This window comes from Urocampus carinirostris, chromosome 2 (assembly GCF_059441175.1).
Source record: "Urocampus carinirostris isolate Australia breed hairy pipefish chromosome 2, RoL_Ucar_1.0, whole genome shotgun sequence".
NCBI lineage: Eukaryota > Metazoa > Chordata > Actinopteri > Syngnathiformes > Syngnathidae > Urocampus > Urocampus carinirostris.
Window position 1 is genome coordinate 32,422,330 of NC_142350.1, and position 27,072 is coordinate 32,449,401.

The 27,072-nt window shown below is 39.4% G+C and overlaps 1 protein-coding gene across 4 annotated transcripts in view; it reads left to right on the top strand.

Annotated features, from left to right (window-relative positions):
* Nucleotides 1-27,072, top strand: part of LOC148371665 (growth factor receptor-bound protein 10-like) — a 147,061-nt gene that overhangs the window by 37,022 nt on the left and 82,967 nt on the right. The window contains exons 2-3 of one of the 4 annotated variants that reach the window (XM_088326211.1): nucleotides 1,622-1,683; nucleotides 7,762-7,858. In XM_088326211.1, the coding sequence (XP_088182337.1) occupies nucleotides 1,633-1,683; nucleotides 7,762-7,858 (148 nt within the window). In that variant the 5' untranslated portion in view covers nucleotides 1,622-1,632. Of the gene's footprint in view, nucleotides 1-1,608; nucleotides 1,684-7,761; nucleotides 7,859-27,072 lie in introns of those variants that run through there. The other 3 variants (XM_088326210.1, XM_088326212.1, XM_088326213.1) reach the window with 3 other exon arrangements.

The following is a 27,072-nucleotide window of genomic DNA, read 5'->3' on the forward strand; positions in this document are numbered from 1 at the left end:
CCATATTTGTGCAATTTTTGATTAGTCAATTTTTAAGGCTGTCCACACTTGTATGATAACAGGGATCAAACCAGGATAGCGGCGGTAGGAGCGCCGAATACCAATCACCAGGCTACCAAGAACACAGATGGAAAAGAGATTTCATTGTCACACTATTTTTATTCACTGTACCCAATACAAATAGAGAAATGAGAAAACGGATACTGATTACGAATTGGTATAAAATTTGGTTACACTTTTTCTCAGCGCAAACTAAGCATTTTAAGTGACAAACTTTGTCTAATATGTGCGGCCATGGGTTTATAAATATCTTTCAGGACGACCGAATTACTTACCACCATGCCTTTCCCTTACTTGAGTTCAGAATCTCGTGCACTTCGTTAGGACTTTGCGAGGCGGCGTTTGACAATATTCTCGACGCCCAGCTACATCATAACATCAACAATGTGGTACTGTGACTTAACAATAGTGCGATGAAGCCTATTGCTTTTTCAAGTCTCGTCTGTGTTCTGAGGAGACTAGTCGATAGATCCCTGCCGCGATCGTGGTTCAATTTCTGCATCATACATTTTTTGCAACCGTTATCAGTGATTAAATTCAACCGATCATTCAATGCACAAATATGGTACTTATCTGTTTTAGTGAAACCCTAGCCCTTACTTATATATATATATATATATATATATATATATATATATATATATTTAGAAAAAAAATATCTCAAAAGACTATTACTGGCGGTGCGCATTATAGTGCGGAAAATACAGTAGCCCCTGTACAATATAACTTTTGAGATGAGCTCTGAACTTTTTCTTATATTTAATTTTAGAAGACGTAGCTTAGGTAGAGTTATTCTGATATTTAATTTATATTAAAGTACTCATCTTCTTTTTTTAAAAAGTGGCTGTGAATACTAGTTGCTTGGTAGGTTGGGATGCAATCTGCGAGTAAATAACTCCATGGTGTTAATTGCACAACCTTTAAAAAAGCTTCTCAAATAGCATTAAAGTGCTCTAAACGGTGGTTTACACACCCCCACATAGCCACGTCCAAACATCCCGATCGACACACACACATACCGTGCATTCACAGATGTGTGGAGCCTCGTAAAAATAAACACACATTCTCACTTACACTTATGCTAAAATTAGTTGTAATTAACGGCAGGTCATATTTTGGGAATACCAAAAGGGGTCATGAACTGAGCCATATGAGGACTTATAGTATTGCGTATGAACAGCTTGACTCCAAATTTACCCCTAGGATCTAACTTAAGACCTGGGGAGATGCCTGCAGTGTATTTTAGGGTTAGCATTGAGAGGTGTTTGCCCAGTGGTAGCTGCACCAAAAAGTAATGAGGATATTCATGCAAAAAAAGTTGAAATACTTTATTATAGCTGTGTTGTGTGTCTTTTCTAAACGCAAGTTCTGAAGCATTGTTTTAAAAAGTGCAGGTAACTTTTGCGGGATTTTAAGAGCATTTTAACTGGATGCAATTTAAAGAGTTTTGATCACAAAGGTTTATTATACCTCATGCTTTATTTTGTTTTCCAGGGTTAAAAAATGCATTACTGTTTGGTGACCTAATTTCTTTATTTCCTTCTGCAGCTTGGTCTTCCAGAAACTCGAAGCATGGCAGTGGCTGGATGTCCTGATTATTTCCTGCACCATCCTAATTATCAGGTAATTTAATAAAATGGATTGTTCTGTCAATGCCCAAAACTCTCTGGCTTCACTTGAGCATCTGTTTAAACTTTGAAATCCAAAATAAATATAAATGATGGTTTTGATGCGAGAAAAACAGCCTTCAGAAGCAATTCTGCATAGTAATTCCTAACATTTCCTGGCTGGTCTTTGAACTCAATGTTATGAAACAATACTGTATGGCACAATTAGATAGGCCGTGTAATTATACTGGCACCCTGTGTCCCTACATCCGCATTTCAATTGTTATGACAATAGGCTTTTTAATCTGGCCAGCAGAACCAAAAGAAGCAAAAATTAATTATAAGATTATGACAATATATATAAATAGTAGAAACAGAACTACCAAAATTCTATTACTACTACTGTCCACTACAAAAATACTATGACACAAATTCTACAAAACTACTTAAGGCTCACATCGGATCCCTTACTCGTCAGGGTCGTAGGGGCACCACTACCTGTGGTGTTATCTTGGGCAAGTACAGCCTGGCGGCGCCCATTACTTCCAGGCAGCTTTTTTGGGTACGGCTTTGCTCCCCCACATAAAACAGATAGTTATGGTTTCCATAATTACTAGTAGCAGGAGAAACTTCCTGATCTGACTCAGATACAGCACCTTCACTATCTGGTTAGCGATTTTTTTCAGTCTACTGAATAAACTGTAAACTAAACTTAATATTAAATTTACTGCAGAAATACAACTACAGTAATACAACAAAAATACTATTTCAGAAAGACTTCAAACACACTACAGAAATGCTACAAACCGAAAAATCAAACTTAGTACTTAAAATAGGGAAAAAATATGATAATAATGGTATTTTGCCTTAATTAAAAAATATCTTACCACAGAAAAACTAGAAAAATAGTACTACGGAATTTTTACATAAATGCTACTCTGGTAATACCACAAAAAATGCAACATAAATACTACATAGCTCATAATCAAATGAAGTGCTTAAAACAGGGGCTTCCTTTTTTTTTTCTTTAATTTTAACCTAATTTCTGCACGACAAGGCACACCGGATTATAAGGCGCACCCCCCAAAATAGTCTTCTGTGATATATTTTCCTTACATAAGGCGCACCGGAATATGAGATGCTACAGTAGGAACATCAACAAAACAGTCAGATAAGTCACTCAAACTTAATAAACCCCTTAACGGCGGGCTGCCGGACTGCTAAGAGACTGTGTCTGTACAATGTCACCAGTCACTGAAATACGTCATGCCACATCTCATTAGAACACTTAAACTCTTGTCATTCAAGATATGCCTACCATTTAAAAATATACTCATCAAAGAAACGTCCCGATCAGTCTGAAATAAGATATAAAGCCGGGGTAGTTCACCGAAGACGTCGTCTTGAAGCCAACACATTCGATCATAATACGCAACCATTGTCTTCTTACATCCCTGATTGTAATAAATCCAACCTTGTAAAAAATGTAAATGAAATGAAATGATCTGCATTTCTATAGCGCTTTTCAAGTCAATGACTTCCCAAAGCGCTTTACAGTGTGCTTCACATTTCCCAATAGCGGCCGTGCAGCCATGTAAGGCGCTAACCTGCATATTGAGGGTATTAGGGGTTCAGTGTCTGACCCAAGGACACTTCAACATGTAACACGGAGGAGCCTGGATTCGAACTGCGATCTCGATCCCAAGACGAGCGCTCTACCTCCTGAGCCACTCGCGCCCCCAGTATAGCGTCTCTGTCTTTAACAGTAACATACAGAAACAGGGTTCATACACCTACAAATGTAGGTACCCCAAAACACGCAATAAAGCCTACAAATACATTTTTTTAAAAAAGGGAAAAATAAAAATCTGCTGGAAAGCATCTGCATCGATGGACGTTGCTAGCTGTCTGTTTAGCCTCATAATTCACGTTTACAAATAAACAGACCAGTAAAATCATTTCCTCCAAGCATTAGACTAACCAAACTTGTGATTCACAACTTTTTCGGCCTACAGCAGGCTTTGTTTTACCCCGCCTTAGCCTTGATGACCCTTTCAATGCTAAAAAGGACCCGCCTCCTTTAACCCTAAATAACTTGAGCCATTAGTGACTGATTCAAATGATGATTGACACATTGGATAGGAAATGAAATGCCGGTGTATATATATCCCAGCATGCAGTCGGCGGCTGCTTACCGTATTTGCTAGACCTGTTGTGACTCAATATTGATCCATTTATAAGGCGCATTGTACAATAAGGCGCATGGTCAGCTTTTCCAAAAACGGAAGGCTTTTTGGTGCGCCTTACAGTGCGAAAAAATACTGTAAGTGTTTCAAAACTAATTTGGTTAAACTAATTTATTTAGAAATGTAACAAGAAAGGTAACAGGTAGATGTCTGCATGCATATTTATTCATAAATGCAAATGAGAAAATGTCATGGAGCCCAGGCCTCTGACCACATTTTTTAACCCAATGTGGCGCACCCCTACATTAAAAGAAGGAAACATCAATGGGTTATAGTCTCTGTTTTTGCTCATCGAAGTTGAAGAATGACCTGATTGCGCACACTCTTCGAATTTATACTGTACCAACCTCAGTCAGCAAGTGTTGTAATGCTGCTTGGATGACTGGCTAACGGATCAGTCACAGACTGGTAGCTGAACCTACAGGCAGTGCGTGTCAATCATGGTGATTTGGGATGTGCAAGTTAAGTGATGCACTGTTGGCTTTCATTATCATTTTACATCACAGTGATGCAAGTCTCATTAAGAAACTTTCAGCCTGACCAACAGAGCTTAAACTTGAGACAAATGATTGGCTACCAGCATTGCTTGTCTCATTAAGTGTAAAGATGGCTTGTGCAGTCTGTTCCCTACAATAGATGACGGGGGGAGCTACACCAGGATGAAAGGGCAACATTTGCTCTTTATGATGTTCATTCCTTATACATCTTTATAACCAGACACCCCTGAGGCTAAGTTCTGCTATAGGTCAAGGCTGTGAAGAGCTTGGGAAAAAGGTAAATAATTATTTTTGTGCAAACACATCCAATGGTAAAAATAAAACAGTTGTGGATCTTCTTTAAAAAATTGTAAACCATATTACCGATCTACAAAAGAGAATCTAACCTGTAAGTGAAATGTATTTATTTGGAACTTGCCCTTATCCATGCAGACCTCTACTATGACACTTGTACCTGGTGGATTCTAATCTGCTCAGTGTGGCACACTAATAAAAACATATAAAAACAGTAAATAGGCTATGTATTAAATAGTAGGGCTGCGAAAAATGTTGCATTAATGATTTGCGTCATAACCTTCAATTTACTGCGTGAAAATATATTAACGCAATTAAAATTCCTCCTTGGGCACGCCCCTGGGTGTCAAGCCGCGCTGATCCAACAAATGAAGAAGAGTCGCTTTCCCTTTCTAAGGCTAAAGTAGCGTAGCATGCTAGCGATGGAAAAGAGAAAGTAAACAAGTTTAAGCGGACCGTTTAAAACATTGCCCGATGGGAATATTGACAAAGCGAAAGTGATATGTATGCGTTGCAAAGCTGAATTTGATTACCGTCGGTGCACTTCTTCCCTGATGTATCACTTAAAAGCTAAGCACCCCGGTACAGTAGTACAGTCAGACAGCAAACCTCGACAAACAACTTTGGATCGGTTTGGTGCAAGAGATGGATGTTGTACAATGTTTATTACATAAAAAACTTGAATATTTTGTTTATTGAAGATGTATCTTTGATACCACAAGCTTACCAGCTCAGTAGCCTAGATGGTAAGGCGCCCGCTTTGAGACTGGGAGGTCGGTGGTTCGCGCCCCGGCCGAGTCATTCCTAAGACTTAAAAAGTGGTCGGCGGCGCCCTCTGTTGGCTGCGGCTGCATCGGCTCGCTACAACGGGTCAGGTGCAATCGACATTTCGTTCTGTGTACATTGTTACACAGAATGACAATACAAGGAAATTATTATTATTATATTATTATTTATGCACTTATCCTTTACTTGGTATGCCTTTGTTAAAATATTTACGACAGCTTTGCATCAAATTTACTGTTCAACAGTGTTAACATAAAGTATTTGAATATCTTTGTTATGAAAGCTATCTTTTGCATTACAATCTGTATGCACGTTTACTGTACTTGGTATAGGCCTATACCATTTGGCATAATAAATGTTATCTTATTTTTATGTGCACATTTTTTTCATATTTACTGCCATTTGTAAAATCTGGATTTAATCGCGATTCATTTATTTCAAAACTGAGATTAATCAGTACATTTATTTTAATCGATTCCCTGCCCTATTAAAACATGTGGATTTGATAGAATCTTTTATTAAATTCTGTATTTAATTTACGTGTTTTTCAACATAGGATTAAAGACTCCAGTGGCATGTTCCACATTGAGAGTTGCAAACACTTATTGACCCATAGGTTCACTGCAGACTGAGTTAAATGGCCAAACCCTACTCAAGTGGACTTTTGTAGAAAACAATATTGAATGCTTTATGCCTACCATTGTCCCGAAGTTGAAAACCAGTGTCCCTATTTTGCTTCTAGGATACACAAGCATTATACCGCGTTATTCGTTTAAACCAATAAAACCTATTGTATTACAGTAAAAAAACAACAAAAGAGGGAATGTATCACTGTTTAGTTCCAACTTTAGTAGATACTCAAAATAAGGTAAAAAGGCATCAATTGATGTTAAACTTGCAAGGGCAGGGAGAGGGGTTCCCAGATAAGAAAATTCCATCCCTACCTAAAGCCCTCCACTAAGCCCCTGCTTTATAATTATTCTTCCAGGTCAGAAAAAAACAGATTATCCCCAAAGGAACTGAAAATCAAAGAGCAGCAACATAATTTAATTGATAGTTACAATGATGCGGTAGTCTAAACCACAACAAATGAGTCTATAAGGAACTGGCATCCCACAGGGTTTTAACAGGTAGTTGAAATCCTTGAAAATGTTTGAATTTTAATTTTAGGTTTACAATTATTGAAAAGTGCTTGAATTTTGGGCGAAATGGTTTTACATGCTTGAAGTTGTTGGCATGTTTGCTGGCAATCTGACTTGTTAGACCACGTGATAAGTGATTAAAAACTTTGCTTAAAAATTATGCTGACGTGCCTGCTTTGGTGGCTTTGCTTTGCCATTGCATTTCTTCTACCATTCTGACCAACAGCAGCTGGCATTGGTTTTTATGGTGTTGTCGTGTGAAGATTTCTTGCCCTCTACGCCCTATCATATCCCTCGTGCAATAGTGCCCAAATGGACCGGTGAAGAGATTAAGATGCTGGGTACTGGGGAAATTGGAGAATTGGCTTTGAAGTACTTAAAAAGTGCTTGAGTTTGTCCATGAAAAAAATATACGAACCCTGATCTCATGAAATCTCCTTTGCACTCGTCCTGTAGTTAAAACAGAATCAACTTATCAATCATGCAATTGTTTTTTTTTTAAATTGTTATTACTTATTCTTCAGAAAAGTCAGTTGGCATTTTCTTTTCATTCCAAGTGTTTGATTTCTTCTCCATCTCTTTGCATTGCGCTATTTTAGTTGTAAAATGATTGCTTACCTGTAAACGTAGTTAGCCTGCTGACTGATCCCATGACATGACATCTGCAGTAGCACAGAATAAGGAAGTGCTTTTGTGAGATATTGTACTCGGTGTGCATTGCAGACCAACAGGACAAAGCAACGGTCAAAGGACCTTGGTGTTTGAATAAGGATAGTTTGTACTGTTTACTGTGGCGCCTTACCAGAAGCACGCAGGCCGTCTGAATAAAGCCTTTTAATCGTACAGACAAGACATGGATACTCGAACTCTTCAATATTATAAGAAAGGAGGTCTTATCCCGTGATATTTTTATGCTCTCATTGGGATATGCTGAAATGGATTAGCTTGAATTGACCAATCTGGTCTGCTGTATATACAACTGCCACTGTCAATCTTTACCCAATGGAGATGCGGTTATATTTTAATTGGGGTAGTTATCTGCTGTAAAATGTACTTGCCTTTAAGTGTCGTGGCCTTTTATTGAAACTACTATTTATCTGACTTTTCTCCCCTGTTTTTTGTCATTCAGCAGGACAATATAGACTGTTCCACCAATCACAGACAAACCAACCTTATTGGGCCGGGCTTTCAACAGTCAGCCAACCACAATTTGCCTAACCATCAAGGTTTGTTCCTTTTCATTTATTAAAGTGTGTCAAAACTGATTAACATGCCCACGGATTTCCATCCATCCATCCATCCATTATCTGCATCGCTTATCCTCAGTAGGGTCGCGGGGTTGCTGGAGCCCATCCCAGCCATCCTCTGGCATTGGGCAGGAGACACCAGTTGCCAGCCAGTCGCAAGGCACACAGGGACAATTCGCTCACTCATTCACACCTAGGGACAATTTGGACAGACCAATTAACCTAACATGTATGTTTTTTGAGAAGTAACCGTAATAAAACCCACGCAAGCACGGGGAGAACATGCAAACTCCACACAGGAGGTTCAATCTCATGACCTCAGAACTGTGCCGTACATGCGAGAACCACTGCGCCGCCGTGCTGCCCCCCACAGATTTGTGTGTGTTAAATAAGTATCCATTGTTGCATTTATGACTCAGATCGGTCCTGAGAAGAAAAAAACAGTTCCATAAAGTGGTACCATAATTTCTGGGTTAAAAGGTTAATAAAAGTGGTTTACACTACTCGCCGCCAAATGTGTTGCACACATTTCCATTATATTGTGGGGGAAGAGAAGGGAATGGGGGTTGTTTTATATTTGGTCCTCTTCTACCGTAAACATTTGAGCAGTTCAAAGGGTGATCTGTAGGGACACAGGGTGCCATTATAATTACGCGGCCTATCTAATTGTGCCATACAGTATTGTTTCAGGACAATCGGAGCATGAGATTTAAGCACAATATTGGCTCAGCATGGGAGGCGAGGGGCGTGGAGTCTATGCGGACTCAACCAGTGAATTAGAAAGCTTGGCCACAGCATGGGAAATAAATGGAGCAGAAATTACATTGTCATTTTTTCGGATCAGACGTATGAAGGGATCTTGAGAGCAGATAAGCTAATCCATAGGGATGACTTTTTATTTGAAAGTTTTTTGACAAGGGCTGGAATGATTAGTTGACGTTGTCAACAAAAATCGACTATAGAAATAGTCAACAATGAATTCCATTGTCAAAGATTGGAGCCAGTCACGTTTTTCAACATCGAGATCTCTCTATATGCACAATTGCATCTCTGTGTTGATCATTAACATGAAGATGGAGAAATGGCGGCGTCATCATCAACTATGTGTAACAAAACTTCTACAGTTTAGAAGCATATAGCCTGGATACAGTGAATAAAAAGACTACTTGAAAAGTTTGCGAAACAGACCTTGCGTGTCTTAGCAGTAGCTCAGTGACGCACTAACATTAAAAGGGCACGTCAAACAGTTGAACCAAACGGAATCTGATAGGCCTTTGTAAGATTCAAGTCATGTTCAAGCCGATACGGTTTGGATGACATGCATTGTACATTTTACACATGTTTATTTTATTATAAAAGTGAGCATAGGCGTTATGCCATACAAAGGTATTTAAAATTAAATGCATGCAGTCTGAAAAACAGGCGTCAGTTGTTAAAACGTTGAAAATGACTAACGTCAGTTATTAAAACCGTTTGATTTCAAATAGTTGATAATCATTAAGTACTTCTGTTACAGACTTTGCGGTCAACCAATAAATGTACTTAACAAAATGCACATCAAATTTGTTTTCTTCACCATTCTAGTGTTGTTAATGAGTCTGTTCTTGGTTTACATGGAAAACAAACTAACTTGATTTAAATATATTGTTTATTTGCCTGTCTCAAAAAATGGAATAGGGTTTATTTAAGGATTAATGTCCCTTCTTACTGATCCCTGTGACTTATTGGTTCTAGAGTTGGCATTTCCATTGGTTTATGTACGGATCCGGCACATGTTCAATAAAATATGTATTTTTCACTGTCACCATTTTCTTGTTTATTATCATTTATTACATAATTGAATCTCTTCCTTGCTATATTCAAACAAAAGTTAATAATAATATGATTATTTGACTGGGTGACTTGTTGACTGTTAAAGTAGTTGTTAGTTGCAGCCTTATTGCTGACACTACAATAATGTCACATAGGCATTGAGGGCTTGGTTATTTAACACCCTGACTGTTGACCATTTACTTTTGTAGGTAATGGGTTATTTAGTGTAGATTACAAGATGTACGGAACCCAAAGAAGCAAGCGTGTGTTATCCAATGTTACCTTACAGGACTGTCTCAGAAAATTAGAATATTGTGATAAAGTTCTTTATTTTCTGTAATGCAATTAAAAAAACAAAAATGTCATACATTCTGGATTCATTACACATCAACTGAACAATTTCAAGCCTTTTATTATTTTAATATTGCTGAATTTGGCTTACAGCTTAAGAAAACTCAAAAATCCTATCTCAAAATATTAGAATATCATGAAAAAGTATACAAGTAGGCTATTCAACTAATCACCTGAATCATCTAATTAACTCGAAACACCTTGCGAGGGTTTCCTGAGCCTTAAAAACACTCAGCTTGGTTCAGTAAACTAAATCACTGCTGATCTGACTGCTGTCCAGAGGACCATCATTGATACCCTCCATCAGGAGGGTAAGACACAAAAATAAATTTCTCAAAGAACAGGCTGTTCACAGAGTGCAGTTTGAGAGCATATCCACAAAAAGTCTGTTGGAAGGGAAAAATGTGGCCGTAAACGCTGCACAACCAAGAGAGATGACCGCAGCCTTAACAAAATTGTGAAGAAGAGCCGCTTCCAGAATTTGGGGGATCTTCAAAGACAGTGGGCTGAAGCTGGAGTCCAGGTATCAAAAGCCACAGTTCACAGACGTGTCCGGGAAATGGGCTACAATAGCCGTATTCCCATGGTCAAGCCACTTCTGAACTCAAGACAACGGAAGAAGCGTCTGACTTGGGCTATGGAGAAGAAGCACTGGACAGTTGCAGAGTGGTCCAAAGTCCTCTTTTCAGACAAAAGCAAGTTTTGCATTTCATTTGGAAGTCAAGGCGCCAGAGTCTGGAGAAAGGCTGGAGAGGAGCAAAATCCAAGTTGCTTGAAATCCAGTGTGAAGTTCCCACAGTCAGCAATGGTTTGGGGAGCCATGTCAGCTGCTGGTGTTGGTCCACTGTGTTTCATCAAGTCCAGAGTAAATGCAACTGTGTACCAAGAGATTTTAGAGCACTACATGCTTCCATCTGCTGAAAAGATCTATGGAGATGAGGATTTCATTTTCCAGCATGATCCGGCACCTGCCCACAGTGCCAAAACCACCAGTAACTGGTGCACTGACCATGGCATCACTGTCCTTGATTGGCCTGCTAATTCCCCTGACCTGAACCCCATCGAGAATTTGTGGGGTATAGTTAAGAAGAAGATGAAAGACACCAGACCTACAAATGCAAATGAGCTGAAGGCCGCTATCGAAGCATCCTGGGCATCAATAACACCTCAGCAATGCCACAGGCTGATTGCCTCCATGCCACGCCGGATTGATGCAGTAATCCGTGCAAAAGGATTCCCAACCAAGTACTGAGTGCATCGATGGACATTTTCAAATGTTTGATTTAGTTTTGCTGTTATAAAATTATTTTTTTACTTGGTCTGAGGAAGTATTCTAATATTTTGAGATAGGATTTTTGAGTTTTTTCAGCTGTAAGCCAAAATCAGCAATATTCAAATAATAAAAGGCTTGAAATAGTTCAGTTGATGTGTAATGAATCCAGAATGTATGACATTTTTGTTTTTTTAATTGCATTACAGAAAATAAAGAACTTTATCACAGTATTCTAATTTTCTGAGACAGTCCTGTACTTGTGCTAATAGTATAGGTATAACAATCCTTGCTGATCTTATCAAGATTATTGTCCACTGACTTTTCAGCCACTTGCTGTGTTTGTTCAATCAATCAGTGTTATATATTTCCTAAAGTTGGAATGAGTGTCCATGCAACCGCACTGAGGGTAAAGCAGTTGTCAATATGTAATTTATATACTGGCTCAGAGTCAGCTTGTTGAAAGACACAGGCAGCCTTGGTCTGACAAGTATGTGTGAGTCGGGATGTCACCGGCTCGCACTGTTATCACGCCTGTGTTGTTTCTCTCAGCCGTGTACCAACACGCCTTAAATCTCAGAGCTCAACTCACAGACGTACAAAGCCACTTCATCCCTTAACATGTTAAGTCACTCGAACATTATGTATCTCGCCCTGGCCATGAGATGCGGTGAATTTAACCGAGCGCCTGGTGTCCTTGCAGCTGCTGGGCAACAAATCCCATCAACGGTGCCAATGCAGTTGAGTAATCTGACGGCGTGGCTCTCGTGAGCTCATAGTTTGAAATGAATCTCCCAGCTCCAGTTATTCCTGTTTTGTCCTTGTAGGGAGACAGCGACTGGTCAAAGGCACGCATGCAAAGGCGTTAAAGTGCCTCCACACTTGCGCCCGCTCAAATAATTAAGTGATACGTCCCTACCCCAGAAGAATTGGGACTCTCTGACAGCAGTAAGAGATATGTGGGTGTGAAGTTGGCTATATAATGTCAGTGCAGCGTGCTATGTCGAGGCTGTGAAATACTCAAATATCAATAATCAATCTAAATTTGTTTGTAAAGCTTTTTGGAAGAAAAACATTGCAACTCAATGTGCTGTATAAAAACATTAAAAAAAAATGCCTACTTTTTTCCGCGTCAAACAATTCTAAATGCCAAATAGAAACAAGTCATGTTTATTTGTGCATCACATAGCTCTCAAACGACAGCGCAGACCAACATCACAACATCCCTTGATCTGAAAATTACATTAAGGCAAGGAAAAACTTAAAAACTTCAGGATGTGGAAAATGAAGAAACTTTGAAAAGGGGTGGCAGTGCCAGTACGATGGCATGCACCGTGCAACAGACAGGTTCAGTCGTCTCCCTCAAGAACAAGAAGATGAGTATGAGGTCATCATCACTCATCCGCTATAAAAAATAAGTGTGTCTTAAGCATAGCAGAATCAGCAGTCAAAACGAGAAACACAATCACATTATGCATATTCACAAAGTATCTTGAAGGGTAGATCGATGAGTACATAGGCGTAATTAAGTCAACGAAATGACAAATAGTGTGGAATGCGGCTTGCAATTCTGGTAAGGATATTTTCCATATATAATCAGGGTTTGTACGGGTGATTGAAATCAATTAAAATGCTTGAAATTCTTGGTGTTTTCAAGGTCTGAAAAGTGCTTGAATTTAGATGCTTGTAAATGCTTTGAATTGTTGTCATGTTTCTCAGCAAGACTGCTTAAAAAGGACGAAGCTTGTGGTTTTGCTTTGCCAATGCATTTTTCCACTCGTGATCAATGGCTGCTGGCATTAGTTTGTATGGCACTGTCCTATGTGGCATCATAGTCTAAGCCTTCCTCCTCCTCCTGCTCACAAATATACTAAAATAATAATACAATATGAAAATTCAGGTTCGTCCCGTTTCATCTGGAGGGACGAAAGCATGACCAACTTGGGTGCCGAGGTCCTTAACTTGTTTGGGCATGGTCCCAAAAAAATGTTTGTGTGTGTTTTTTGCTTCTTTTTCCCTTTTCTTATTTTCTTAGTTTTTGTGTATATGTTTGTCTTGCTGTCGGTCACCCCTCTCGAGGGATATGACCAGGATAGATGGATAGATAGATAGATAGATAGATGGATAGGTTGTCTTTGGGCTTAGTGCCTCAAATGAAGATAATTTGTCGGGGCCGGACTGAATTTTTAGGCCTGATCTCACCTCTATATTACCATTTACTTAAATTTGAACTTCGCTCGGGAAAGCAAGATATCTTTTTATTGAGTAACTAACTGTGTTTTGCTTTTGTCTAGAATGTGTCTTGGAGCGATGATCATATCAGCACCATCACAAAATGCTGAAAAACAGTCCCTCAAAAGTGATTGACACAGTATATCATGCCCTGCTAACAAATATTTAGGCCACAACTTCAGTGTATCAAAATCACGATTGTATTCAATTTTTGCTTCCTTGCAAAGAGTAATTCATACTCTTTTAGCTGTTTGTTCCCCTCCTTTGTGGTGTACCAGCTGCAGGAAGATGATCTCCTTGACTGCTCAGCAGCTTTCAGCTCTTCTGCTACTTTTATGTGTTCATTCCTTACATATATCATCATCATTATTCAATCTCGGATGGCAATATTATTTTTACTCAAACATCAGCTGCCCTGCGACTGGCTGGCAACCAGTTCAGGGTGTCCCCTGCCCACACCCCGTTGATAGCTCGGATGGGCTCCTTCATCCCTGCAACCCCAGTGAGGGTAAGCGGCACAAATAATGGATGGATGGATAAATATTACTCAGAACCAAGAATGGCACATTACACTACAACAGAATATCACAGATGACATGATTTTAATTGTTGCACACAAAAAATATATTTGGTATTTTCAGGGCTCTCCTGATCTGCACTGCCAGTCCGATTTATAAATGTAAATGGTCTGCATTTATATAGCGCCTTTCAAGTCAATGAAGACTTCCCATAACGCTTTACAATTAACTGGGGTTCAGTTGCAATTAAAGTAATATTGCTTACAGGTCTCTGAGAAAAAAAAATAACTTTATCCACCTGTCTTTTGTAAAATTAACACCTTAGGTTAAGCTCAATATAAAATTGGGCTTTAAAAGATCCAGCCCGACCCAAGCCTGTGAATTTTAAAGACCGACTTAGCCCGAGCCTGACCAATTACCTTGATTTGCTCAAATCAATCAGGTCAAAAGAATTCGCCGCGGTAGCCTCTATCTCTGTATCGTTTTTTTTTCGTTGCAAACAAAACGAGCGGTTTGATGCTACTGTGCGCATGCATCTCCCGCCTCGGAGTTATGTAGTGAAAGGAAGTCCGTCTCTTTTTAGAGAACCGGCTTTTCGGCTCAACTCATTAAAGATAGCCGGCTCTCAAACGGCTCTCTTGTTTTAATGCATTATGTTACGAATTATTATGTTGTATAAAAAAGTTGAGGAAAAAAGGAAGTATAAAAGGAGAAAATTAAAAAAGACATGTTTGTGGTTATCCCTTTAATAAGTATATTACCAACAATAATTTAATGCAGAAAATGAATTAATAATTTGAATAAGAAAATGTATTATTCTACTTAATTATATTTGCATGCATTTTTTTCCTCTAGAGTGAATGTCCAAGCTACTTGATTTTTGAACTTTTTTTATAATTTATCTCATTCATGTCAAGCAACTCAGTATCTCACAACAAAATGTTAATTGACAATATATATGATATAACGAAACACATATGCGATATAACATGTTAAACTACATAAATAAACATGTTTGAAAAAAAATACGGTGTAAGATTATTTTGTAATTTGTAAGGGAAAATTCAACATTTTGTAAGGGCCTCGAGCCGTGAAGGTTGACAGGTATTTAAACCACAGCAGCAGTATGTCCTCAAGAATCTAGCGCTAAATTTTAAGAGAGAGAGAGGCAGCAAGACAAAAGAAAATGCCTGGTGGATTTAAAAGAAAAAGGCAGCAAGCGATAAAACTGATTCTTACTTTGTATTTGTCTTTTTTCCCCTTTTTTTCTCTGCTCTGTTTCCTTGTGACCCTCCCACACTGCCCCCCACCACGCCCAATCAGGAGGCTTGGGCCTCGGCGGGTGTGTGTGCGCCCTGTCACTATTGTACACCCCACTGCCATACTTTACAGTTTAGACCTGCTCCATCTATTCTCCCATTGGCCCCTTTTTGAATAGAAGCCCTTCTGCTGGGCTCCAATTCACATTTCACATGCAGTTTCATGCGGGTGCACGCGCATGTGTGTTCAATCGATGTTCTATGCATGTATACCTCTTGACAACATTCCTTTTCTAAGGGAGCGTTACCCATTCTTTTCAGTTTGCAACCAGCTGAATAAAGAGTGTGCAGACCACATTCCTGGCTTAAGGAAAAAAACATGAGCCATATGCAACTGCCATCAGTACAATAGTCTTGTTTTGGCTTCGTCCCATTCCTCAATTACCAGTCATATTCAAAAGAAGAATTTATGCAGATTCCGACTTAACTACTTGTACAGTTGGTTAGTACTGCATATAAATTGGCTAAGACAATAGAGGATGTTGGAGGATTTGTACCCCCAATTTAACCAGTTATCATCTTGAGAAGTAAAAGGGCAAACATGTCAGAGGAGTAAATGAACACAGCTCATTAAACAAAGGAACGTTTAAAACAATAATGACAGTGTTGTCCATTTAACCTACAGTATGAGGAACTTGTTTTCACTGTTACCCCTTAACAGAGTACTGATGCAATACTGGGAAGTCATATTATATGGTAAATGGTCTGCATTTATATAGCGCTTTTCAAGTCAATGAAGACCTCCCAAAGCGCTTTACAATGTCCTTCACACCCATTCACACACACACTCACACACCAATAGCGGCCATGCAAGGCGCCACATTTTTGGGATTCAGTGTCTTGCCCAAGGACACTTCGACATATCCCTTCTGCAATTCTTCTTTGTCGTTTTTTTTAAACTTCTACAAAGTAGTATCTTTAGCAGTGGTTATGTGTGGAAAATTTGATTCCTCCTAAGTAGACAACATTGGTTCAGTTGGTGAAAAAATATGAAATTGTGAATACTATGTGGTTTCCTATTTGCTTTGATAGAAGTTTAGATTTTGCTGTGGAATGTGATAGAAATAAGACATTTCATGTAACATAAATTATAAACAAAGTAATTCTGACACGGCCAATCAGTAAGGTCAAGAAATGGGGCTAGGAATTGCATTTTTTCAAATAAATATATTTTAATCATTTGATGTAAAAAAACAAATTGTGTGTGCGATTATGGGGAACGGAGCACAATTTATTAAAATCAATATCAATTATATCCCAGAGCTGTCTTAATTACTTTTTAGGTTAGATATGTGAAAAAGGAAAGAATCTTTTGCAGGAACCATTTATATAATCCAAATAAATTGGAAGATGGACAAAACTGCATCTAGTCCTATGCTTTATTTTCACATGATTATAGTACAACAAATATTCATATTCAGCAACACATAAAACAACATAAATTAAAGGGAGGTAAAAAATAATGTGCCAAATTGTTTAACTGCTGAGATAGAAGATTAAAATAAGAATATAACCAATGACCTTATCATAACTTCCAAGCACATACAAATTATTTTTGTAAAACATTGATTTTAAATCTCTTCTCGAAAATACTGAGGGGTTTCATGTATTTTTTATTTTTGTATTATAATTATTCCATGATCTTTGTTTGTGCAATGATCCATCACCTGAAAAATGTTGCATGCAATGGAAATCGAACTTGGGTCGCGGCGGTGAGAGAGTTGACACCTAACCAATAGACCACCAGTGTATGGATAATATGCGAAAATACATTATTATACTATTTTACTCTCAGTACCAGAGACCAACGTAAGAGAATGGAGAAAACAAAAAAAAGTCGTTCTGATACTTATAAATAATTGCGAAAAGCACGACGAGGGAAACTAATCTTCGGTGTATCTGGTGAGGAATAAGACTTAAAAGGACACTAAAGGTGAGGTGCATAGTCTGAGGTTTCCTTAAAAAATTTAAGTTAAATATTTTCTCTATTAAGTATGCTTTAACAATTCCCAAACGACTTCTATTTTCTATTGCACCTATCTGTTGTTATCTTACTTTTATCAGAACAAAACCCAAAAAGATGAAAAGGAAATTATTATTATTATTATTATTTTAAGCATTTTTGAAGGGGCGTCGCTACTTCGCGGATTTTCACTTTTCGTGGGTGGTTTTGGTCCCCATTGACCGCAGTAACCGGGGGATTACTGTACATATTTCGTAATCATGGCCGCATGTATTCAACAACGTTTGTCACTTACAATGCTTAGTTTTAGCCGAGAAAAAGTAAATTTTTGTACCGATTTTTAATAAACAAACAAAAATAGCACTTTATACACGAGTGTCAATCATACATAAATAAATACAATAACCTAAATACCAAGTACACTGTATACAAACATTTATACACATATACAAGCTTTCTCGTTTAAAAGTGTTTGTTATTGTTAGATTAATTTCTAAAATTCCTTTTTATTTGTTTTCTAGTTAATTCATAAACTCATCTCCTTAACATATAAGCACATTTGCTTCATACGATAACCTTTTTTAATCACATGTACCCCCTTATTTACAATAGGTTTTTGATGGCATGGCTTTAAGAAGGATGTAATGCATAAATGAACACATGTCAAGGAAATCTAGCACACCAAGGACCACAGCCAGAGTCATTACGGAACATTACAGTCCAGCCGTCGTCCTGTCCAAGAGATCGTCTGAAACGGTCCTTTACAGTTATCAATCGATTGCACCTGAAGTAGGAAAACTTGGAACATTAGTTTTATTTTTTATCTTGAGTTTTAATACAGGGCTAAGGAGTTTGAAGTGACACCCCCAAAAAAAAGTCTGTGATTCTGAACTGAATGAAGGGAAAGGCATTGTGGGCAGAATTTTGGTCGTCATGGCAGCTGTGTGTTTGCTTGGTACATTTTGTCATACATGACGAGCATCAGACTATAAGGAACCTAGAATAACAACTACAGAAAGGGCAAGGTTTGCACAAAGGTCAAGTCAAGTTTCGTTTCTGTCATGCACTTTTTAGGACAAATGTCTTCATATTACCTGTTTTCTTTTTTATTGATGTGAACGTGTTTTGTGTATTGTTACCCACTGCTAGATTTGTTGCACCCTGCTCATCCTGGAAGGGGAATTCCACTTGTAAGCCCCTTCTCAAGGTTTCTTATTTTCCTCGTGCTGAGATTTTGAGTATTTCCTTGCCCGCTTGTCAGTTTGAGATCAGGGCATGGTGTAATTGTAACCTGTGCAATCCTTTGGGGCCTTTTTTTGATTGAGGACTTTACAAATAATTGTGAATTGACACGAAAAATTGTTTTGTAATGTATTTGTGCATTAATTGATCATTTTTAATATAGCCATACAACTGGATAACATTGGATGGTTAGGAATCACACCTGGATCGTGGTGGGGAGCCGAGCATATCCTATCCCCTAGTCTACTAGGGATACATTAGCTTTTATCTCATCATCCCGCTATGTTGAGTCAGATTACCAAATTCAGGGTTCATACGGGTGCTTGAAATCCATGAAAATGCTTGAATTTAATGTTGTGTTTTCAAAGATTGGAAAGTGCTGGAATTTAGATGAAGTGCTTGAAAATCTTGCCATGTTCACAAATCTGCTTAAAAATGATGCCAACATTGCTTTCAGGTGGCTACACTTTGCCACTGCATTTCTTGTTTTCTCACGACCAACGGCGGCTGGCATGAGTCTGTATAGCGTTGTCCCATGAGGCATCATCGGCCCTACATTTCACACCTAAGAGAACCGGTGCATGCTACACCTTAACAGGGCACTATGAAATGTGTATTAATGCTAGCATTTTGTATCAATTATGGACATTTATTCTGCAACCATGCAAAATTAAAGGTAGCATTTCCCAGTGGTTAACTGTAAGACATGGACACATTTCCAATTGTGTCCATGTATAAGATTGAGGCGCAAATTTGAGTTTCTGGCCAACTTAGTATTTTTGGGTGCGCCTTGCAGTACTTAAAATATGGTAGTTAATGAGGGGCTGAAGTCACATAACTTGCTCCTGAAATACGTTGCAGCAACTGCATCGTAGTGGCAAATTCCTACTGCCCGCAGCTCTGCTTTGCGACCTCTCTGCTGCCTGAGCTGCCCTGATATTTTAAGAGGATCTAATGATTGGCTGTAATAATGTAAGGTGAGTCGTGTCATGGCAGCTGTGTGTTTGGTTGGTATGAATAAAGGTGTTTATGCGCTCTCCGTTGCCTGCAAAAGGCGAGGAGTTGGCAGGGTTCGTCCAGGTGTTTGAAATCCTTGAAAGTTCTTGAATTGTAATGTTGTGTTTTCAAGGATTGGAAAGTGTTTGTATTTTGGGTGAAGTGCTTTTATATGCTTGAAAAAATAGCCATGTTTTACAGATCTAGTTAAAAATGACACCAACACTGCCCTCTGGTGGCTTCACTTAGCCGTTGTATTTCTTGTTTCTGTGTGAATGACTGCAGCTGGCATTAGTTTGTACGGCTCTGTCTTAGAACGTGTCATCGCCCCCTATAGGCTGTGCTCAAGAGGACAGGTGCATGCTACATCTAAACAGTGCACTACGAAATGTGTTTGAGTGCAAGGATTACATATTAATTATGGACATTTGTTATGGGCTATGCAAGAAATTAGGTTATTCTTTACCAGTGGTAAATTTGAATGGAAAGAACTTCCTGCAACCGAAAATGTAACCAACATATTGCAGTAATTTTTCCCTTACACCTATACGGGGAGAGAGATGTCTCAAAAACAAATATATTTGAGATTTATAGAAGATTTAAAAATCATTTGTCTTGATAAATGCGCACGCAAGATAAAAAAATAGCATATGTAAATCGTAGATATATTTGTGGCTCTGCTAAATAAAATGATTTGCATCGGATTTTTCTTTTAATGGTACTACAGAAATTGGAAACTCATTAAAAATTGTCCATGAAAAAGGTGTACAAACCCTGAATATAATCACACATTGAACTCCTATGTGGTACAGAAAAAGGTAAGGTTAGGGACGGAGCGCATAACATTCTGAACTGAAAGAAGGGAACGGCATTGTGGGAAGTAGTTTGGTCGTTCTGAACAGAACGAAGAAAAAAGCATTGTGGGGAGTAATTTGGTTGTTATGGCAGCTTTGTGTTTGCTTGGTATGAATCAAGGTGTTTATGCGCTCCTCGTTGCCTGATAAATGTAAGCGGTTGGTAGGACATGTCTGATGTTGTTCCTGTTATACTAGGTTTTGTCACGTGCCCGAACAACACTCACCTTTGTTTGCTGTATTGCAACATGCAAAGGTGATTATGATCATGCGACTTATAATGACTTGCAATTCCTTGAACCATTGGTAAACATTTGAATTGTGTTGCTTTAATAAGCACGTGCCCCGTTTTCTCTGAAGACGTCATGCTTGTCTAACCTGAACTTTTATATTTTGTTTATTTGAAATTTCATGGCTCAACAGGTGCGATTGTTATTTGACCTACCTTATGTAGTTTCTGTTGAAATTTTACATCGCCGTATTGTTTTCGGAATCTAAAGCACTGTTTCTCAATCTGTCTGCCTATTGAATTGAATAGAATCATCCTTATCGTCATGGATATCAACGCCCCAATGTGTGATATGTGACCTCTAGATGGCACTGTATTGTCTGGTACGAGCCAGGGCCAGTGATACATGGCACAGCGGGGCGGCAGGATGCCGGACAAATATGGCACCGACCTAAGTGGGGATTCCTAGTGTAAATGAAGTACAAAATTCTCGACATTTTATAAAAAATAAACGTTGGTATGGTAGTTCATGTGTTTTTGCTTAGTCTTCAAATCAGTTTTTTTTTTGTTTTTTTTTGTTTCAGTGCAAGGATGCACTAAATAATACACACTGTCCTTTTAAAGAGAAAAAACAAGATAATAGACTGTCAGGATAAATGGGCAACAATATTTACAGTAGTAGTGCTTAGACACTGGTCTAAGTTATAGTAATAGAGCAATGAAAAAGAATAATGTATCATGGCAATAAATTATTCTATACACAAATTAGTGCTCCGTCTCCTACTCATTGAAAAAAAGTGACTGTAGCCTTCAACCAAGAGAAGATGCCATCAGATGGTGTCCAACTGTCACTGGACGTTTCGGCCCTAAACCACAATGCCCTAAAGGCAGTGGGCCAAGAGTAATGGACAGTCACTGCCTATCTTCTCCTGGTCCCCAGTTTAACTTCTCCCTCCTATTCCAGAGTTGTCCTCCTACACAAGGGTAATGTGAGAGGAGACTCTGTGGTCGAGGGGTTCGGCAGATGTGGAGAGGTTTCCTCTACTGTTAGGTGCGTCCTGACAAGGAGTTCATCCTTGGTCTCTCTGAGTGTCTCCCCGATGCGCTACATCTGTTTTCCCCTGTCTCACAGATGCTACTGGGTTGACCTATCTTCAGGCCCCTCGCGTTTTTACAGATTTTCCCGCTGTGACACTTTGCTTCTAACACAGTTAGTGTGGTTTGGGTAAGCCGTCTCGTTGTCTGTGTTTTTGCCAAAGCCATTACCGTTGAATCTGTCTTCCTGAGTCTCTCATCCTCCTCTCTAGAGACTCTGGGGGGTATTTGTCATTCTTCTTAATTAGAAGTGCAATGACATTTAGCAGCAACAACAACAAAACCCTGAATAAGTTGCAAGATATATATATTCAATTTTGTGCGCTCGTTTAGGGTGGTGATGGCCCTGGGGAAGAAACTGAGCCTGTTAGTCATTATTTTAAGAGACATAGCGCCTACCAGAGGACAACAGGTCAAAGAGGTGCTGGGCCAGGTAAAAAGAGTCTTTTATAAAGTTGATGGCTCTGCTGCTTCATCACAAACCGGAGATGTCCTCCAGATTGAGCAGAGAGCAGCCAATGATCTTTGGGGCTGGGTTGATTACTATCTGAATTTGTTTCCCTGTCTGCTTAGTCTGGTTCCAAATTCTGTGCTGCACCTTTAATAACTTGTTTGATGAAGCTCGTTAAGATTGTCCACTCACGGCTCACAGGTCTCCTAACAGCCAGGGTTGAAGGGGCACCTCTTCCTGTGGTGTGGCTCTGTGGAGCACATCCTTTTCCAGGCGTTGTTTTATGTGTGGAGGTTTCTGTCCTACTGAAACCAGATATTTTTCCGTTGTCAAACATTTTTGAAAAAGCGCTAGAAAGCCACTAGGTAGCGCCAAATAACCGCATTTGGCTCCAGAGCAAGTTTAGCAGATCGACAAGTCCAACGTTATTGGCAATAGAAAGTTTCTTCCTCTGTTAAGCCAATAGGAATGCAGAACACAATGCATGATGAAAATCTGCATAAACGTGAAAAGTAAACCGTGATAAAATCATAAATCTCCCCAAAATGATGCACCAAAATGAATAGCCCTCTTGAGTTATGATGACCACAAATGAATACTATACTGTCAATTTAAGCAACATATTTTAAGCCAGGGGGTGTCCAAACTTTCTAGAAAGTGGGTCAGATTTGCTTAGCTGAAAATGTGTTACAGCCAACCATTCAGCATTCACCCTCCGTAAAAGGTTTGAAGTGCTTGGCAATCAGCATCACGACCTTGTAGCTCGCCTATGTAGCGCGCCTTTGTAACATTTTCATTTGAGTCGCTGGTTCTCATGAAAAAGCACTGCTGTGTCATTAAATCAGCTTCCAGTTGCTTCACCTTTTCACAGCGGTCGTTTCCAGTTAGCTTTTTGTAGTCAGCAGGTTTTGTCTGGCAGTGCCTCTTGATTTTATATTCTTTGAAATAGCCACAGTCTCTTTTGCAAATTAGGAAGACAGTCTTTTCGGATTTCAGTGAGGATATGCTCCAATTTCCACTTGTTCTGGAAGTGGCAGCCTTCGCAGTCAACTTTCCATTTTTTTAATTTACAGTCTCCATGTGGGAAATCCAAAGGCAAGGTGGCCATCATCTGTTTAAATGGTGAAGTTTTTTTTTTTACTGGCAGGCCATATATTGAAAATTTTATGACAGAGGCTGCGGGCCAGTAAAATTTGGTCACGGGCCATAACAGTCCCCCGGGCCGGACTTCGGACATGCCTTAATTAAGTTTATGAAAACCTGGAACTGATGCCGGCAACAATTTTTGATTTACTGTGTGCCTCAAAATCTTTTTACAAACAAATGTGTGGTTTGGCTCAGAAAAGGGCAGGGTCCGTACAGGTGCTTGAAGTGTTTGAAAATGCTTACATTTTAATTTGTTTTTAAGTTTAGAAAATTGCTTGAATTTTGGCTGTACTGCTTAAAAATGCTTGAAAATTTTGCCATTGCCATGTCTCTTGGCAGCCTGCCTATATAGACTGCGTAATAAATGAAGACATTTTTTCAATTTTTAAAAGTGCGTGAAAATGACGCTGACACCCCTGCTCTGGTTGTTTGTCATTTTGGCTTTGTCATGTCTCCACTCCCTACTGGTCACACCAAGGAGGACAGCTCTATTTAGAAAACCGGCTCTTTTGGTTCGGGCTCCCAAACGGTTTTCAGATTTTTCGTTCTTTTTAATAATATATTATCTATAATAATGAAACATTATGCACCAAATTATTTAATAATTAGTAATTTAATGTTTTGCAAGGTATGCCTGAAAAACGCAAGAAATCTAAATTATCATATTCATAGGTCTACAAAAGTAATTGTAAAATACAAAACAGTTTATTTTAGCTTTTTACACGCAGAACAGATTTAGTTGAACAGCAACACAACATCCCTCAAAATCTAAACAACTTACAATACAATAAAAATATTAACTTTTCCATGCTATACATAAATGATAAATTGTACAAAACATAAAAATGAAAATAAAAACACTTTTTACAATTCCATTCTGACCAATTTAGACACATTTCAACAGAAAGCAAAAGATTAATAGTCTTGAAGATTGAAAGCTTGAATTCACTCTGCTTCAGAGAAATCAATCTCAATAAAATGAGTCTGAATTATGCTCATTTTTCTGCTTTCTCTATATAAAGAAAGAGTTCTTTCTTTCTTTTTTCGTCTTCCCTATTGATCTCAATTATTACCCAACACCTTTCCGTGTTTTTAAACAAGTTTGACATAGTCAAATTGCGTATAAATCGTTGAAGCAGAATGGCAGAATTCATGTCAATTTATAGCATTCCAATGACACAAAAAGATCAGAGATCATAGATAGCAACCTCTCAAAATAGCACAAAGTATGTGCTGGCACAAGATAGCGACTTTATTTTTGTCATCAAAGTCAACCCAAAATCAGCGCTGGATTTCTTCCTTTAAAGGTACTGGAAAAATAACAAAAATTGGCCTTGAAGGTGCTTGAAAGTGCTTGAATTTGGCAATGAAAAACGTGTACGATCCCTGAAAGGTTTGGGAAACACTGCTCTAAAGAACGTGAACCTTGCATTGCTTCCTTTTCCTCCGTCCTTAGCCTTATATATGACCTTATATGCACCCTGGGTCCCGTGGTTTACATCTCTTTAGCTGCCCGGGTCATTCTATAAGTAGCTGCTCCAGCTTACATGTTGCTATTAATACCTACGGCTTAACCACTTGCGATTTACAGGCATGTGATTCAGCTACATGACACATTTTCAGAAAAAAACTTTATTCTTTTTTTCTCAGTATAACGCAGGGGTGTCAAACATAGGGCCTACAGGCAGGATCAGGCCCTCCTACTGATTGAATCTGTCCCGCAAGAAAACGCCAAGAGAAGTGCAGGAGGAAAAAATAAGCCGCGATAGCCTGCAGTTTTAAACATGTCCACTTTTCGTCGCTGAAGCCTGCCGGGCATCCGGTTGTTACCTATATATCATGTTGAAAATGTCTGTGTATTGTCTGTTGATAAAATCTAATCAATTTTATTTGTAAAGCACTTTTCAGGCACAAAAATTGCCACTCAAAGTCCTTCATAAAAACATAGCTTACAACAAGACAGTAAAATACCCTTTCCACTGTGGTACCCCCAATAGAAAAAAACACTAAAATATAAAAATAGAAATGAAAAATTTAAAAAAAAACAGCAGAACAAAACATAACGTATGGGAGAAACTAAAGTATTATACAGTAAAAGATCATAAGTTAAACAGAAACAAAGTAAAAATAAAAATGATCAAAAGAATGTAACTTCTTGCCCTTTAACTCTGAAAAGACCGAAATGGTAGTTATTGGTCCATCTAAAGGAGATGGCAAACTGCACTACTGACTACATTAACTTCTGCATGGACAATGATGTTCCTATAAAGACTGTACGCTGCTATGCCAACAACAAGCCCTGGATCACGAGCGACATCAAGTGCCTTCTGAACCAAAAGAAGAGGGCCTTTAAAAATGGTGATCAGCTGGAGCTAAAACGAGTACAGAAGGAGCTCAGAGTCCAGCTCCGGAAAGGGAAGGAGCAGTACAGGAGGAAGTTGGAGAAAAAGCTGCAGAACAACAACATGAAGGAGGTGTGGGAAGGGATGAAAACAATTACTGGCTGCAGCACCAAGCAGGGTGTGGCTGTGGATGTAGATGTGGGGCGAGTCAACCAGTTGAACAACTTTTTCAACAGGTTTGACCACTCCGCCTCATCCTCACCCCTGAGTACTGCAGCTGTCCTTCCCCCTCCCCCTCTGGACACTAGCATGGAAGACATCCCCCCACTAAAAATAACTGCAGCCCAGGTGTGTGGAGAGCTGAGAAGGCTGCGAACCAGCAAGGCAGCTGGTCCAGATGGAGTATCCCCCCGACTGCTGAAAGCCTGTGTGTCTGAGCTGGAAGACCCTCTACAGCGCATCTTCAACCTGAGCCTTGAACAGGGGAGGGTCCCTCAGCTGTGGAAAACATCCTGCATCACCCCAGTCCCAAATAAATCAAGACCTGAGGAACTCAACGACTTCAGGCCGGTCGCCCTGACTTCACATGTGATGAAAACCATGGAGCGGTTGCTGCTGCACCACCTGAGGCTACAGGTCCGTCACGCCATCGACCCTCTGCAATTTGCTTACCAGGAGAAGGTGGGAGTGGAGGATGCTATAGTATACATGTTACACCGATCCCTCTCTCACCTGGATAGGGCTAAGGGGGCTGTGAGGATTACATTTTTGGACTTCTCCAGTGCCTTTAATACCATACAGCCTCTGCTACTGAGTAGGAAACTGACAGAGATGGGAGTTAGCTCACACCTTGTAGAATGGATTACTGACTACCTGACAGGCAGACCCCAGTATGTGAAACAGGGGGGCTGTACATGGGACACTGTTGTTAGCAGCACAGCAGGGGACCGTGCTCTCTCCCTTCCTATTCACTCTGTATACATCGGTCTTTAAGTACAACTCTGAGTCCTGCCATGTGCAAAAGTTTGCCGACCACACTGCGATCGTGGGATTTATCAGAAATGGGCAGGAGGAGGAGTACAGGAAATTGATTCAGGACTTTGTCCGATGGAGCGACGCAAACCACCTGCACCTGAACACCACCAAGACCAGGGAGATGGTGGTGGACTTGAGGAGAACCAGAACTCACCCGGTTCCTGTAGCCATCAAAGGAGAATGTGTAGAATTTGTCCAGACCTACAAATACCTGGGTGTGCAGCTGGACAACAAACTGGACTGGACTGCCAACACAGAAGCTCTATGTAGGAAAGGGCAAAGCCGACTTTACTTCCTCAGAAGGCTGGCCTCCTTCAAAATCTGCAAAAAGCTCCTGA